The sequence below is a fragment of the Manihot esculenta genome, chromosome 10 (assembly GCF_001659605.2).
Source record: "Manihot esculenta cultivar AM560-2 chromosome 10, M.esculenta_v8, whole genome shotgun sequence".
In the NCBI taxonomy this organism is placed as follows: domain Eukaryota; kingdom Viridiplantae; phylum Streptophyta; class Magnoliopsida; order Malpighiales; family Euphorbiaceae; genus Manihot; species Manihot esculenta.
Genome location: NC_035170.2, coordinates 1,098,997 through 1,114,312, shown reverse-complemented (window position 1 = coordinate 1,114,312; position 15,316 = coordinate 1,098,997). Strand labels below are relative to the sequence as shown.

The 15,316-nt window shown below is 32.4% G+C and overlaps 2 protein-coding genes across 3 annotated transcripts; both read right to left on the bottom strand.

Moving 5' to 3' along the window:
• Window positions 1-1,849: 1,849 nt before the first annotated feature.
• On the bottom strand, window positions 1,850-2,627 carry LOC110625144 (LOB domain-containing protein 21). Its single transcript, XM_021770691.2, has one exon. The coding sequence runs from the start codon at window positions 2,553-2,555 to the stop codon at window positions 2,040-2,042; it is 516 nt and encodes a 171-aa protein (XP_021626383.1). The 5' UTR covers window positions 2,556-2,627; the 3' UTR covers window positions 1,850-2,039.
• A 3,201-nt stretch (window positions 2,628-5,828) lies between these two features.
• Window positions 5,829-14,191, bottom strand: LOC110624904 (UTP--glucose-1-phosphate uridylyltransferase 3, chloroplastic). 2 transcript variants are annotated; one of them, XM_021770339.2, is made up of 17 exons: window positions 13,232-14,189; window positions 12,161-12,341; window positions 11,933-12,082; window positions 11,617-11,778; window positions 11,354-11,526; window positions 11,196-11,262; window positions 10,708-10,874; window positions 9,934-10,092; window positions 9,139-9,230; window positions 8,943-9,037; window positions 8,370-8,447; window positions 8,094-8,189; window positions 7,677-7,751; window positions 7,505-7,596; window positions 7,270-7,432; window positions 6,768-6,828; window positions 5,829-6,209 (listed from the first exon to the last, which is right to left on the bottom strand). In XM_021770339.2, the coding sequence occupies exons 1-17, from the start codon at window positions 13,924-13,926 to the stop codon at window positions 6,097-6,099; spliced, it is 2,619 nt and encodes an 872-aa protein (XP_021626031.1). In that variant the 5' UTR covers window positions 13,927-14,189; the 3' UTR covers window positions 5,829-6,096. The 2 variants fall into 2 exon arrangements, with proteins under 2 accessions (XP_021626031.1, XP_043817039.1); XM_043961104.1 differs by lacking the exons at window positions 8,094-8,189; window positions 8,370-8,447 and having other exon boundaries at window positions 13,232-14,191.
• Between the last annotated feature and the right edge of the window lie 1,125 nt (window positions 14,192-15,316).

Here is a 15,316-nt window from a genome sequence, read left to right as displayed (position 1 = left end):
ATATCACTAAATAATTATTAAAATTAATTAACTTTAGTTTTTCAAAGTGTATTAAATAACATTTTATTAATAAATTAATAAAAGTGATCTATATTTTTATATTATTTTATCCATTTTTATGAGAAGAAAACTTTTAATTATTATTTCGCTAAATATATAGTCATACTCTTACATTAATATATTAAATACCAAAAGGGTCTTTAGGCTCAAAGATAAATCAGTGATCAAAAAGCCCGATCCATTTTAACAGTATTCAATTTAAATTAAAAAAATTAATTGAATTAAATTAATTTAAAATTTTAATTTAATTTTTTATTTATTTTAATTTGATTCGAATTTTAATTATTTTGATTTAATTTGATTTTAATAAAAAAATTTAAAAAAATTAAATTAAATTGATCGGTGATAACAATATATTATTTTTAATATGATCTAATTTTTTTATATTAAAAATAAACTAAGTAGATCGATTAAAATTATATAAAAAGATTAGATCATATTAAAATTAAAATATTTTAATTAAAATTTAAAATATTAAAAATAAAAAATAAAATTTATTAAAAATTTAAATTAATTAAATCGAATTAAATCGTATCAATTTAATTCAATTTAATTTTTAATTAAAATTAATTTAATTTAATTTTATAAATATTAAAATTTTAATTTTTAATTTATTTGATTCGATTTGAATAACAAACCAATCGAATTATCATCCCTTATTTTCGATCCGAATCAAACCGAAAGGAAACTAAGCAGGCACCGCATTTCACTCAGTCCTCTGAAAATGCAATTATTAAAATCATCGTTTAAACTCTTATTAGTTATTACTAGGAAGTTGGAATTACATTTCCGAGAAATATCCAATAGGAGCTGAGTCTCTTAAAGGAACAATTCATCGGAATAACAGCAATGCTGATTTTTTCAAGTGATTATTTTAATAATTAAAAAATAATTAATATAATAAATATATTTCAATTATTATAAAAAAATATTAAACAATCATTTAAAAAATAACTGTTAGTAGTATTTCGGTAGTAAAACTACACTTGGTGCATGTGGTGGCCAGCCAGTTGCCTCGTAAGTCACAAGCACCAGAACCACTTGGTCCTCTCCACACTTTTATCTGTTGCCAACGTCATTTGTCATCCCATTTGATAAAAAAAATATTTATTATATTAATTATTATTTTATTTCTGTTTAACTAATTATTATATTTTATGACTAATAAAATGAAGAGTACTAGTTTTTTTTATGCTTAATTTTTTTTTCATGCAGGTTTCTTGTTTTTGAAAGCTGATATAGCTGATTATAACCTGTGATGGAGATTGCTTTAGCAGATTTTCTCATGGTTCTCTCAAAGGCTCAAACTTCGCCTACACAGGCTTGGCTAGCCAGACTCTCAAAATTCTTGGATATCCTAACCTGGATAGTGTGGGTAGAACTTGCATAAACTATGCTGGACTTGCAGTTGTAGTAGGGTACTTGTGTCGTCCTTAAATCTGTCTAGGCCCAATCTTATTCACTAGATATAGTAATAATCAAGTCATTATGACATATAGAAATAGTAAGAGCAATTTCTTTTTCAAGTAATTGTCGAAACGCTCTCTATTCTATTGACCCAAAAGTATTTATTCTATTTTATCTCTTTTTAATTAATCATTTATTATTATATTGAGTATTGGAGTGAAGGATGCCCAATGTTGATCTAAAATGCATGGCTTTAAAGATGACTGCTACATGCTTTTGCAGAGGATATTGGATTGCTGTTCACCACTTTTATCATACATAGCTTTGGATTCTCTCTGAACTAAGAAACAGTGAATGACTTGTTGTGGGGTTGGAGACATCATTACCCAAATGCTCCCATTGTAGGATACTTGAGGGCTTTCATTGAATTCTAGCACTGAACAGTAGATAAAAACTCAACCATATTATGAACTGGGACTTCAAAATCTCTTGATAATTCAGAGATTTTTCCAGACAAACATAAACTGAAGCTCAAATTCATGACATCAACACTAACAACAGAGAGAAAAATATCAGAATATATGTGGAAATTGACTAAAATCATTAAAGAGTCCATCTTGACTGAACTCAGAATAATTCTGGCCAAAACATTCACTCAATCCACCACAGGCAGCAGGAAGCTCGGAGAATGTTGTCATTCTACTGCGATCATTCAAGATAACAGTAGAAGATGATGAATTTGCAGTATACCGAGCTAGACGAGCTCTGGCAATGGAAAGATCAAGTTGAAGTTGAGCCATTTTTCTTTGCAACAAAGCTATAGCTCCAATGCAACCATAGACAGGGTCTCTTAGCCTTGCTTCTGCTTCATAAGCTAGAGAATTGACTGTGTCTTCTCTTTGGCCTTCAGGAACTTCAGTGAGGATCTTGCTTACATTGCTTGCACCAAAGACTTTGTGCACTTTGGCAAACTTTTTAGGCTCATCAGATCGAAAGTATGGGGCAAATATGCAATTGGGTGTGCATCTCCTTTTCAAGAACTTGCAGGCTGCACATGAAGAGCTTGAACGAGGCTCATGACTCCTCATTTTGCTTTATGTCACATCTACTTTCTTTTTTTTTCTTGTTATTTCCTTCTTATCTATCCACCATATATAAATAAGCTTAAGCTTCCACACGTGGTAAAATCTTCGTTCCACCTTTTTATTTGTCTTTGATCGAGTGATTTGATTTAATCTTTTACCATTATATATATATTGTAGATAGATAGGGGGATGGGTCCAAATAATTGAAAACGGGGGGGGCAGGAATGGATGAATTGGTAATTTCTCAGAAGAGAAATGATAGATGATGAATAAGGGATGGGATATTTTCTTTGCAATTCATTAAAGAAAAGAAAACTTCCAAGAAAGGTGGCCTGGCCTGGCCTGTCCCTATCCACAAGATGGGAAACCTGGAGGAGTAAAGCCCTGAAAACACCTGCTTGAGAATCTGAATTCTGACATCAGTTAGTGGAGCTACTTTAAAATATCACCGTTTCTGTTCGATGTTTATTATTATTTAAAGTTTTCATTTTAAAATTTAATTCTTTAAATATTAAAATATATTAAAAATTAACTTGGAATTGAAAATTTGTGATTTCAGTTTAAAATGGTTCTGATTCGAAGCTGTTTTCTATTCGATTTTGGTCCAAAAGTTTTGAAATTACAGTAAGATTAACATTTTATAAATTGTAATATATAAATTTATAAAATTCAGATTTATAAAACATTATTTATTAAAACGTCCTTATGTTTTCTCTCCGTCAACGAAATAGTCCTTCTGTCTATTTTTACCGTTAAAAATATAGTAAAAGACTATATTACCCCATTATTTTTCTCCTTCTCCTCCTCCTCCTTCCTTTTCTTCTTCATCAATTCTTCTTCCTTCTGCTTCTGCTTCTTCTGCTTCTTCTTCTTCTTCTGCTTCTTCTACTTCTTCTTCTTCTTCTGCTTTACCCTATTATTTTTCTCCTCCTCCTCCTCCTCCTTCCTTTTCTTCTTCATCAATTCTTCTTCCTTCTTCTCCTTCTTCTTCTGCTCCTTCTTCTCCTTCTTCTTCTGCTCCTTCTTCTCCTTCTTCTTCTGCTTCTTCTTCTTCTTCTTCTTCTCCTTCTCCTTCTCCTTCTTCTTCTCCTTCTTCTTCTCCTTCTTCTCCTTCTTCTTCTCCTTCTTCTTCTCCTTCTTCTTCTTCTTCTTCTTCTTCTTCTTCTCCTTCTTCTTCTCCTTCTTCTTCTCCTTCTTCTCCTTCTTCTCCTTCTTCTTCTCCTTCTTCTTCTTCTTCTTCTTCTTCTTCTTCTTCTTTCTTCTTCTTCTTTCTACCCTTTCTGCTTCTTCTTCTTCTTCTTCTTCTTCTTTCTACCCTTTCTGCTTCTTCTTCTTCTTCTTCTTCTTCTTCGACTATTTCGTTGACAAAAAGAAACGATAAGGACGTTTTAATAGATCTGAGAAAAGATAGGGACTTTCTTCTTCTTCTTCTTCTTCTTCTTCGACTATTTCGTTGACAAAAAGAAACGATAAGGACGTTTTAATAGATCTGAGAAAAGATAGGGACTTTCTTCTTCTTCTTCTTCTTCTTCTTCTTTTTCTTCTTCTTCTTCTCGTTTTAATAGATCTGAGAAAAGGTAGGGACTTTTCTTCTTCTTCTTCTTCTTCTTCTTCTACTATTTCGTTGACAAAAAGAAACGATAAGGACGTTTTAATAGATCTGAGAAAAGATAGGGACTATTTGGTTGACAAAAAGAAACAATAAGAACGTTTTAATAGATTTCTATAAATATAGGGAGGGATGATTTCGTTGATAGAAAGAAACGATGAGGAGGGACTATTTCGTTGACATAAAAAAATGATAAGAATGTTTTAATAGATATGAGAAAAGATAGGGACTATTTCATTGACGGAAAAAAATGATAAGGACGTTTTAATAGATATGAAAAAAGATAAAAATATTTTAATAGATTTTTGAAAATGTAAGGACTAACTTGTTAATAATTGTAATATACAAGGACTAAATAAATGGTTTTATTTGAGGGTAAAATTGGATTTTAAAAATTTTATCTCTCCTCTTTTATCTAATTTTAACGGAAAATAGGACGGAAGGACTATTTCGTTGACGGAAATAAAACATAAGGACGTTTTAATAGGTTTCTAAAAATACAGGAACTGACTTGTTAATAATGGTAATACCCAGGGACTAAATCGTAAATCACCCTTAATTTTAATATAAGAATCAATTTAATTTTTACGTTTTATTATTTTAATAAATTGTTAATATATTATATTTACTATTGAGCAATAATAAATCGAAAAATCTAACTCAATAACTCTATTAGTTAAAGAGAAAGACTTATTTTTACTTCACACAAATTAAAAAATATTACTAATATTATTAAAAATATTTTTTTTCTAATGTAATGTGCATTTAAAAATATTACTCATATTATTAAATTATCTTTAAAATTGACGAATTTATATTAATAAATTAATTAAATTAATTAAATTTAAAAATAAAATAATCTACTACGTAAAAATTAATTAAAAAAATTATTATTTAGTCCCTATAATATGAAAAAACTTACTAGCTGATTTTTTTATTTTGAAAAATAAATTAATTACATTTTAAAGATTCTATTGGTTCCTCCGTTAATTTTAGCCATTAAATATTGTAAAAAAATCTAAAATACCCATAATACGAAGAGATTAATTAGTAAATTTTTTAAAATTTCAGAAACATTTTAATATATTTTTCAAAATTGATGAACTAATTAGTGAATTTTTTTCATATTATAAAGATCAAATAATAAATTTTTTAAAAAAGGAAAATAGACGTAGATGGATGAGTGTAATAGATAAACTTACTTTATTTTTATAATTAGAACTATAAATGAATCAAGTCAATACTCGTTAAAATAAAAGTTTAGTTTCACTTAATTCATTTTATAAGTGAGCCAAGCTCTTAGCCTAATTTCAGGGAGGCATTCAATAAAAGAGCCTTACAGAAGAGATATCATGGTTTCTTTGTTTGAATAATGTGGTGACTGCACGTACTGAGGCAAAGCTATCAACTCCTGCCAATTTATATAGAGGAGTATGGTGGCAACTTATAATTTTCCTTTATTAATCATTAGAAAAGGTAATCTTTACTTTTTTTTTTTTTTTAACCATACTTCATTTAACATTATTATTTTTGAATTAAAACTTGTTACAAATAAATGAATCGAATTATTTACAAATTATTTAAAAATTAACCAGATGCATTAATCTGTTACTGACAGTAGACGCTAGCATAGCACTCCTCGCTTAACATTCATATTCATAGAGGGCTAAAGAGAGAAAATACAAATTCTCATTGCTTCAGAATTTTACACTGCTTCTACACTGGAATTACGCACAGCTCCAGCCAACTAAGGAAACATCAGAACAACTAGCCAGAACCATACAGGTTTTACAAGCCTCTATCCATCTTCACATATTACTACAAAGATTCTAGATGGTTTAACTTATGTTACAACCAATCATGCTGTGAAGATGCACTCCTAGTTCAATTTGTGAACGAAGATTCACAGAGAATTATGACAGCAAATCTAGTACTTTACAACTCTACCAATTCCAAAAGAATGTGTGTGCCATTTATCTTGTAGTTCCAAAACCAGCTTCCAGTATCCATCATATTTGGTTCTATGGGGTTGAGCTGGACTTCCAAGCCTGCATCGAACAAAAAATAGCATGGGTTGATTCTTAACGTTCGAAGTAGCGAGGATGTGTACGTGGATTCAGTAAAAATGTGAAATATATCAAACATTTCGAGATTATGAGGATAAGGGAGAAAAGGCTAAAATCTCTCCCCTAGATTGTTCTACATTGTAAAATTCAGCAAATTTTAATAGTAGGAGCATAATTACACACACAAGTTTCCTTGGAACAATGTAGAACATTAGACAGAAAACAGAAAGCCTTGCTCCATAATCCAAGAACATGCACTCGGACAGAAGTTGGCACATTTAACTTGCACTGAAACTAAGATCCTTAGTGAAATGCTTTCTCAATTTGGTTATTAAGAAAGAATCCCAGAGGAGGGAGAACGTCACGTTTTATATTCATGCCTCGTTATGATATTCCCCATTTTATCTTTTGAGTGCATGCTTATGCTATACATGTGTAACCTGTGTATGGGGGATGGGGCGCGTACATTAAGCAGCTCAAAGGTACTGCTGCTGGGAACCCTACGCAATAACAGATATTCTGACATCGAGGATCACAAACCTGAATTTCCTGATATGATCTTCATTTTGTAGCCATCTGGAACTTCAAATACATGATTACCCTGAGACACGCACGCACAAAGGGAAACAATATAAGGTAAAGCAATTTAAGATGCTTGATATACGATATGCTAGCAAGAGAGCTAAGGTTAGCAATTAACTTCAGAATCAGGAAGAAGTTCATAGTAACGACCACATTCCCTTCAGCCAAGATGGACAATTTGAAGCCATCAGTTTTTTTTTTTTGAAAAAAAAAAAGAAAAAAACGTGTAACTGAAGATGGATTTACTTTATATTCCCTGGAGAGAGAAAGGATTTTACTTGCAAACGAAGGATGTAACTAATTGATTATTGGTTCATCATATGAATTTTATATGCAGGAGGTCTGGCAGTACATCCCAATTCCAAGCATGTAATGATTCTGGCAACCTATGTGATTTTACTATCTGTAAAAGCCATATTATTAATCTTTGCAGAGTAAATGTTTGTTTAGCCATTCTAACCTCTAGGATAACATTGTTGGCCTCAAATTCTGCATTTCCATGCAGAATAACTTTCAATGCCTCAAATCGTTGTACGCTATGTTTCCAGTATGCATTTTCTCCACAACTCCAGTCTATCCCCTTATTGAGAACTTTGACATTTTGCAGTCTACATCTTCCACACCTACACAGACAAACTGATGTTAGCACTTATGGATTTGATCACCACCACATTTGAAATTCAGTCATTTCATACCTGCGACCATACTGCAACATTGGCTCCCCATTTGCATCAATCCTTGTTGAGCCCATGACATTTCCAGCAATAACAATTAAGCTCCCATCAAGCTGCAAATTGGAAACCAAATAAGCATAGAAATTAGAAGTGACAACTTGAACGGCTTGACCATCAATCAGAATATTACAACCTCGACATTCCTCCACATGAACTCTGCAACCTCAATTTGTAGCTCAGAGCCCTCGGAAATGGATCCTCCATAAAACTGGAAAATAGAAAAAGCATAATCAAAATTTATTAAGCAATTTATGATTGATAATACCAGTTTAAAAAGCCACAAAATCACTATGGCCATGTGGAGAGGGATATATCTTGAAACCGAAGTAAGAAGTTGGAACAGCTACAAGAAATCAATAATAACAAAGATTTTGTACAGTGAAAGACTACAGGCAAAAAGCCTTTCAAACATGCATATAATAAGTAACCCTACTAAGTGTCAAGGATGGACCATGTACTGAATAAATATCACATGAATTTCACCATGGAAGTAAGGAAAGACCAATTTACAGCCAACTATGGAATGTAGCACCAGCTGCATTAAACTTACCTTTTGTCTTGTGACCTCCCAAAGTGGGCCAAGAGAAGGATGCAGAAAGATTAGAAATGGTGGTCCAGAATTAACATATCTGTCATTACCTTCAACCTGCAAAAATAAAGAGAACCATAAATGAACATTCTTCAAGAGGATATGAAGAGCTATCACAAGGTCTACAAATTATTATATAATGAATAACATTAGAAATAATGATGTAAAATATGAAGAAACATGGACCTCAATTCAACAGACAAGAGTGGGTTATAATAACGAGAATAGATAAAATACCTTAGGAAGTTCAATGTCACAACAGGAAAGAAGATCGTAGGCATTCCGTAAGATATCCAACAGTGCACCATCAGGAGTCTGAACATGGATCCAAATTCTTGAAAAAATTAAGACAATAGGAACAATAATGGCATCAAGTTATTATTATATCACAAATTTACAACTTGATAATATAGTTTCAGTGCCAATTTCAATCAAGGACACTCTAGCAAGTTTAAAGACTCCCAGAAATTTGCTGCCTCAATTGTCAGAATCCTAATTCTCATTTAAATACATAAGCACAAACATAATTAATGAACAATCACTAGTCATCCCCTTGTGAAAACCAATGCAATTTAATCACTCAATATCCATCCCCTAATTCTTGGTCTTCTTGAACTTAACCAGAACATGCAAGTAGTGCAGATATTTTTTGGAATGACTACTTTGAAAGAAATGACTGCAATGAATCAGAGAGATAAATGGAATTAAAGGAACTAAGGGGAAAATAAAAGCACAGAGAATTTTTGGTAAACAGGGAGAGAATTTAGTTTGTCCACTTAAAAATGAATACTACAATCAGAAAATTATAACCTGGTGCAAAGATTGGTCCACATGTTTTCTCTTCCTCTTAGCAGATGATGTAACCTTTCTTCGTTCGTTATACACAATAAAGGTATCCAGCTTATCTGTAGACATATTGCCAAGATTTCATCAGAAACAACATGTGTAATGTGCAATGAAAATGTTTTGCTGCAAACTTTAGGTGGAAAGTAGATAATAATATTACCTTCAACACCCTGGTAAAATCTGGATAAATAAGTATTTAAAAAATTGTCTGCAATATTTTGCATTGTGCATTCCAGCCGGCTACCAGAGACACTGCAAGTGAGAAATATGCTTAGTGTAATTGAATCTATGGCGAACCACTGCTGAGTAACATAACACTGAAAAAAGATGAAATACAGCAGTAATTCCTCAGCTATCAATAAATTCTGTCTCTAGAAACACTTGGCTGAAATAGCAAAATAAAAATAAAAATTAAGTGGAGAAGTAACTTATTCCTATGTCAGCAACAAATAAAAAATTACTATGTATTAAAAGTCATTTATGTTGAAGAGAAAAAGAATATGTTTAATACATAAAGATTAGTATTGATCCAAATTACCAAATCCTACCACTATATATGCATTCAAACCAAATACCTTAAATAATGGCTACAAAGAAATCTTCCCCTCCCCCGCCCCCCACCCCCCCTAAAGAAAAAATAAGAAGTTTTCTCCCCATCCAGAATGTATACTCCCATAGTCTAAAGTCAAACAATTACTTGAAGCTGAAAGCAAAGCAAGATGATTTAGTTCATACATCAGTATTACTTCTTCTCACACCGCACAGACAGAAACCGAAAATAAGCTTACAAGCAGTGTTACATTTTTGTAACATTTGATTCAGTCTATCATGGTTAAAATAATGGATATACCAAGCAGGACATGCAATTAAGTCTTGATAACGAAGAATATTACCCAAACTTGGGTGCATAAAAAATAGAAATAATAAAATTTCAACCATTAGGCAGATAAAATACCTATGACAGTTCCCAAAACTGTCCTCATATGCAATCTGCTTCTTTGTATTCAATACCATGCCTGGTAAACTTTTTTCACTGTTACTTGACGCAACTGACTCCACTGAAGATAAATCCACATATAGAATATTTGTATTGGCAGGGAACTCTGCCTGCAAACTTAACAAGAAAAAACAAGATTCATGTTGCACATTTCCAAAACCTTAAACTTAATTTGAAGTTGATATGACATATTTCTGAAAATCTTAAGCTTAAAACACAATAATCAAAAGCGGACAGCAAGATCCAGGTTAGCTAGGCATATTAGGGAGAAGAAATGAAAAAAGTGGACTATCCAACAAATGCAAATGACAGACATGAGTCATAATTTCATTGGTAATACAACCTCAATATACAAAACTCAATGAGGGACATGCCGATAAAAGAATGGCCTAATGTTGTCTATGTTATACTGAATAAGCATGTGCAAAACTTATGCATAATTTCAGGAGAGAAACTATCAACTTCCTGAAGCACCAGATGAGAATTCCTTTCCTCCCGGCATTAACTCATGGTAAAATAGCAATGAAGAGCCTGAATTGAAGGCTATGATATGTAATAGCAATTAAATTTACCATGTTATAGATATCTAATTTGTGTGGTCTCCCACTTCTTAACATGAATTCCAAAAAATTCAAGTCATTGAAATTTTGAGCACGCATAAAGCCATATGTCATATGGTTTAAAAGTGAACAATGTCAAAATAAAACATTACATAGGCACATGGATGCTTACCTGTTAGAATAACATGCTCCACTTGTGATTCCAAACTTATCGAACTCTGTGTACTCAATGCATGATAAACCATAAGCCCACTTTCCATCTAGAGTCTTCTTCTCAATAAGAACATTGATTCCTTCAGTAGCCCCCGAGTTACGCTTGCAAGACGCAAAGCCTAATTTCTGTTACATGCACAATTTGTAATGACTAAGAAAGGGTGAAGAAGAATTAGATCTTCAAGGAATCTTGATAGTACTAGAGGTGATTTTTCCCACATGGTCAACAAATCCTTGATAAATTTCAACAGGAGACAAGACTACAAATTATATGGAATATGCTGAATCCTTCTGATAGTGGAGGAATTAACCAGTAATAACCCTTAGTCTAACATTGCCTATGTCAGTATCTGCATATATCTGACCCCCAGCATGTGGAAAGAAGGGAGAGAAGGGGGAGAGGGACAAAATAAAATTGTCAATTTCGACCTATATATCTGACCTTACCTTCCCATGGCGTAAACCAATCCCTGCCAATGCCAAAAGGGTCAAGTCTGTTGCAGCCACAACATTACTGCAGAGTCAACAGTTCAACACAGAAGATAATTTGATGCTCACAATCCAAAAAGAAGAGGTGAACTTCAATATGCTAGGATATAGCTAACCTGACTTGTCGTACAGTTGCACCTTTTCTTCCATGATCATAAAACCACTCAAAGATTCCCTTATCATAAGCAAGTTTCCAAATAACACCATGTCCACCAGGCTTGGAAACAGGTGAGAATGGTTTGGTTATCAACCATTGCCCATCTTCTGCACTAACAGCAGGAACAAGAGGCTGCACATTGAAGGAGTTAGTTTGTAAATGAAAAATAATATTAATTAACTAACAGTCAAGTACAAGAAGAGAAAACATCCTTGCATAAACCTGCTGAAAAAGTTGGAAACTGGATCGACCTCTTCCAAACCAGCTGAGTTTTTCACAAAGAGAAGTGATACGCTCATGGTTATTCTTAGCTGAACTTGTCATGATCGCAACAGGGATGATGCATTGTTTTCCATACAACTTGTAGTGCAAGAACTCCCTAGCCTAGCAATCAAAAAATTGAACATAAATAGCATTATAATAACAGGCCACTAATATCAGCTTCCATGATTAAACTACAAATTATGGCTCCCCCTTCACGAAATAATAAAGTTAGAGAACAGATATTCCCACAATTGAAAAAACAAATATCTTATACCTGAAGATCTCTTATAAGGCCTTCCAATAAAGTCCTTCCACAAAATGGAAGCATTGCAGCAGGAAGACATTCACCTGTGTCTGGATCAACCAAACCAAGCCGGTCCGCAGAACCACCTAGAGGATAAATTTCTCCAAGGTCTGGCAAACCCTAAAAGGACAAGATCTTATTATCTCTAGAAACCATGAGCAAATTTGTACTAATAGAAAATAAACTTTAGGTGCTAACCTCAATTCCCCATAGAGCAGCTTGAGATGCATACTCTGTATTTTTGGAAAGGTCCACTACATTAGGAGCATGAATTCCCAAAAACTCGCATTCCATTGATTCTTGAATGTGGTGTGACCAATTTGTGGTTTGCTTTTCAGAAGATGACTGGGCAAGAAGCTCCAATACCATTATCTGATATCTGCAGCAAGTATGTCATTTCAATTGTTCAATATATTAAAATCTTTAAACATCTACAATATGATTTTTTGATTAGCTACAGTTCAAATGAATGAACAATTACAGATCATTTGAGTAGATGAAATAGAAACCGCCACACTTAAATAATAGCTCAAGTCATCCCTATACTTGAAACTTGAAAAGTGTCTTACAGAAATCCTTCCTCCTTGTTCTCCACCCAAACCAACAGCTCAAATATTAAACTATCACAAGCCCAACCTAACTTCAGAAAAAAGGGGCATTACCATGTCATTGGAAGGAAAGACAATGAAATAATTAATACCACGAACAATGGAAATCCTTCTATTTAAAGCTGATAAATCGACATCCAAGTTGCACATGACTTTCCCAGCAGGGAACTAACATTTGAAATATTGCAGTCAAGTATAACAAGTAGAACTTTCATTTGCAACTTATCCACGCAAGTAGAGAACTCCTATTTACAGACGATCATCTTACTGTTGTGCATAGGTAACGTACCAAGTCAGGTAATGATTCACATTTGGCACATTGGTAATAACATCCCATAATAAGCAAATTTCCCTACAAGTTCATTACATATACTCAATTATTACTATTCAATTTTATTACCATATTCAAAACAAAAAGCATGAATTTAACATCTCAACCCCAACATTTCAAGCACTAAACCATAGATAACAATGAATCACCAGGGAAAAAATAATCAATAATCATGCATAGCAAGAAGAAAGAATGAGTTACATGTTCAGAATACAAGCTTGATAAGTAAATCGTAAGTCCTACCAGGGTTTTTTTTTTTTTTTTTTTTAAAAAAAAAAAAAAAAACAACTAGCTAATTTACCAATCAGAAAGTGTAAAAGACTCACTCACCCAATGATACCTCCAATGCAATCATAGAACTGTTCAATCTCCGCTAAAGTCTTCAGCAGCTTTTTCAAGTCTCCTATATCCTCATCGTTCAAATACACCCCATTATCACTCTTCTCTAAACCATACTCCCCATTATCCTTCAAATCAAACCTCTCAATCATCTCCACCAACGCATAAAGCGCACTCTTCAGTGCACCCTTCGCAGATTCCACCTCACTCCCTACCAATTCAAACCCCAAACTAAGCACATGCTCTTGCCCAGCCGCCACCAAACACTTAACCAAAAACCACTCTCTCGAACTCAAATTAAGCAAACTCAAAGCCTTAGAGACCCCGTTTCCATGCGCATTGAAGAACATCATCACCCGATAATCAGAATCAAGTACTAACAGCTTCTGGTGCAGAGAATTCGCGCAGGCAAGCTTCAAACGCAGAGATTTAAGCCTGGAAATTTCTTGTTGGAAATTATCATCAGGAGCTGGCGGAGCATACTCTACAGGAGCGGTAGAAACACGCGTTATTGAGAAACAAGACCACGACGGTTGCGATGAAGAGCAAGAGAAGGAGAGTAGAGGAGGAGGAAGAGATTTGCTGAAGTGGGTAGAGTTAACAAAAGAAAAACGAAGAGTTTTGGAGCCGAAAGAGGAAAAAAGAGTATTGTTATAGGAGATGGGTTTTGCAGTTGTGTTAGCCATGACTACAAGCTAACACTCAGAGAAAAAGAGGGAAGCGCAGTTGCCTTTTTTTTGAGAGAGAGTGTGATATGGGTTCTGTCCTGTTCCGAGCTTTGAAGAAGGTGGAGGGCGGATAAGACGAGATGCTGGAGCATATACCGAGAGGTTCTTATACGATTTCTATCATTTGTCCTTATCTTCTGTTCTGTGGGCATCAAGGCGGGAGTTTGGATTGGTTGGCTGTGTTGTTGTGGATTGATTACCGTTCATGGAGGATGGTGTTGGCATTTCATCGAACAGATGGTTCAGTATTGGGTCTGCATAGTTGTCACTTGTCTCGTCTATTACAACCATATTACATCCGACTTAATTTCTTTTTATTTAATTTAATTCTTCGCTAATAGTTGAATTACAAAAATACTAAATTCATATCCATTGAAATTTATAAATAAAAGTCTCACTTAAACGCCAAAATAAATATTGAAAGTCTATTTAAGCTTATAAATATATTTTTAATTTAAGAATTTAAGTGGACTCCCAATAACTTTTACCAATATATATATTATTTTTTAAATATTTATAAGGAAATTAATGCTATAAAAAGTATTATTATATTTTTTTAAATGAAAATTTAAAATTGAAAGAATAAAATTTAAAATCTATTAAATTTATTTAGATGTATTTATTATTATATTAAATTTGTTTGAGTATATTATCACATTTTTTATATATGCTTTAATTAATTATATAAAAATTTTAATATAATTATTTAGTTTAATGGTTACTAAATTTTTTAATTTAAATTATATCAAAAAATTTAAAATTTACTCCATAAAATTAAAAACTAATTAAATTCGAAGGCGGCCCAATAAATTTCAGTGGTCTCAACCTAAAATACAACACATCAGTACATCTACCAGAAATCTGTTGAATGAATTGGGATTTCTCTTCTAATTTAAAGGCTATTATCAATTGTTTTGCTAAGAAAAATAGTAAAAAAAAATATTTGAATTTATTGTAGGTGAGTCATTCTTTAAGATTTGATTTTGACGCGGTACCATTACCATTAATTTTGTGTTTAAATATATCATTTAAAAAATTTAAGAGTCTATTTTGATTAAAAAAATATTTAAGGACTTAAATGAATTTTTACTATTTAATCAGTATTTTAATTTTTTTAATACTTATAATTAATTTAACGTTATCCACAGTATAAGCATTAAACATTTACATACTGATTATCACATTTTTTTATATAACTTTAATTAATTATATAAAATTTCAATATAATTATTCTATATTATATATAAAAATAAAAATAAAAACAATAGAATTTTTCATTATGCCCTTAAACCTTTAGATTATTTATAATATTATTTAAAATTTAATTTTTAAAATAAACAATAATTTA

Excerpts from the sequence above, each read along its gene's own strand:
- LOC110625144 (XM_021770691.2), bottom strand. The coding sequence starts at position 2,555 with ATGAGGAGTCATGAGCCTCGTTCAAGCTCTTCATGTGCAGCCTGCAAG.
- LOC110624904 (XM_021770339.2), bottom strand. The coding sequence starts at position 13,926 with ATGGCTAACACAACTGCAAAACCCATCTCCTATAACAATACTCTTTTT. Across the intron at positions 11,779-11,932 it reads GCCTTATAAGAGATCTTCAG|GCTAGGGAGTTCTTGCACTA; the intron begins GTATAAGATATT and ends TTTGATTGCTAG. Across the intron at positions 9,231-9,933 it reads AGTTTTGGGAACTGTCATAG|TGTCTCTGGTAGCCGGCTGG; the intron begins GTATTTTATCTG and ends TCTCACTTGCAG.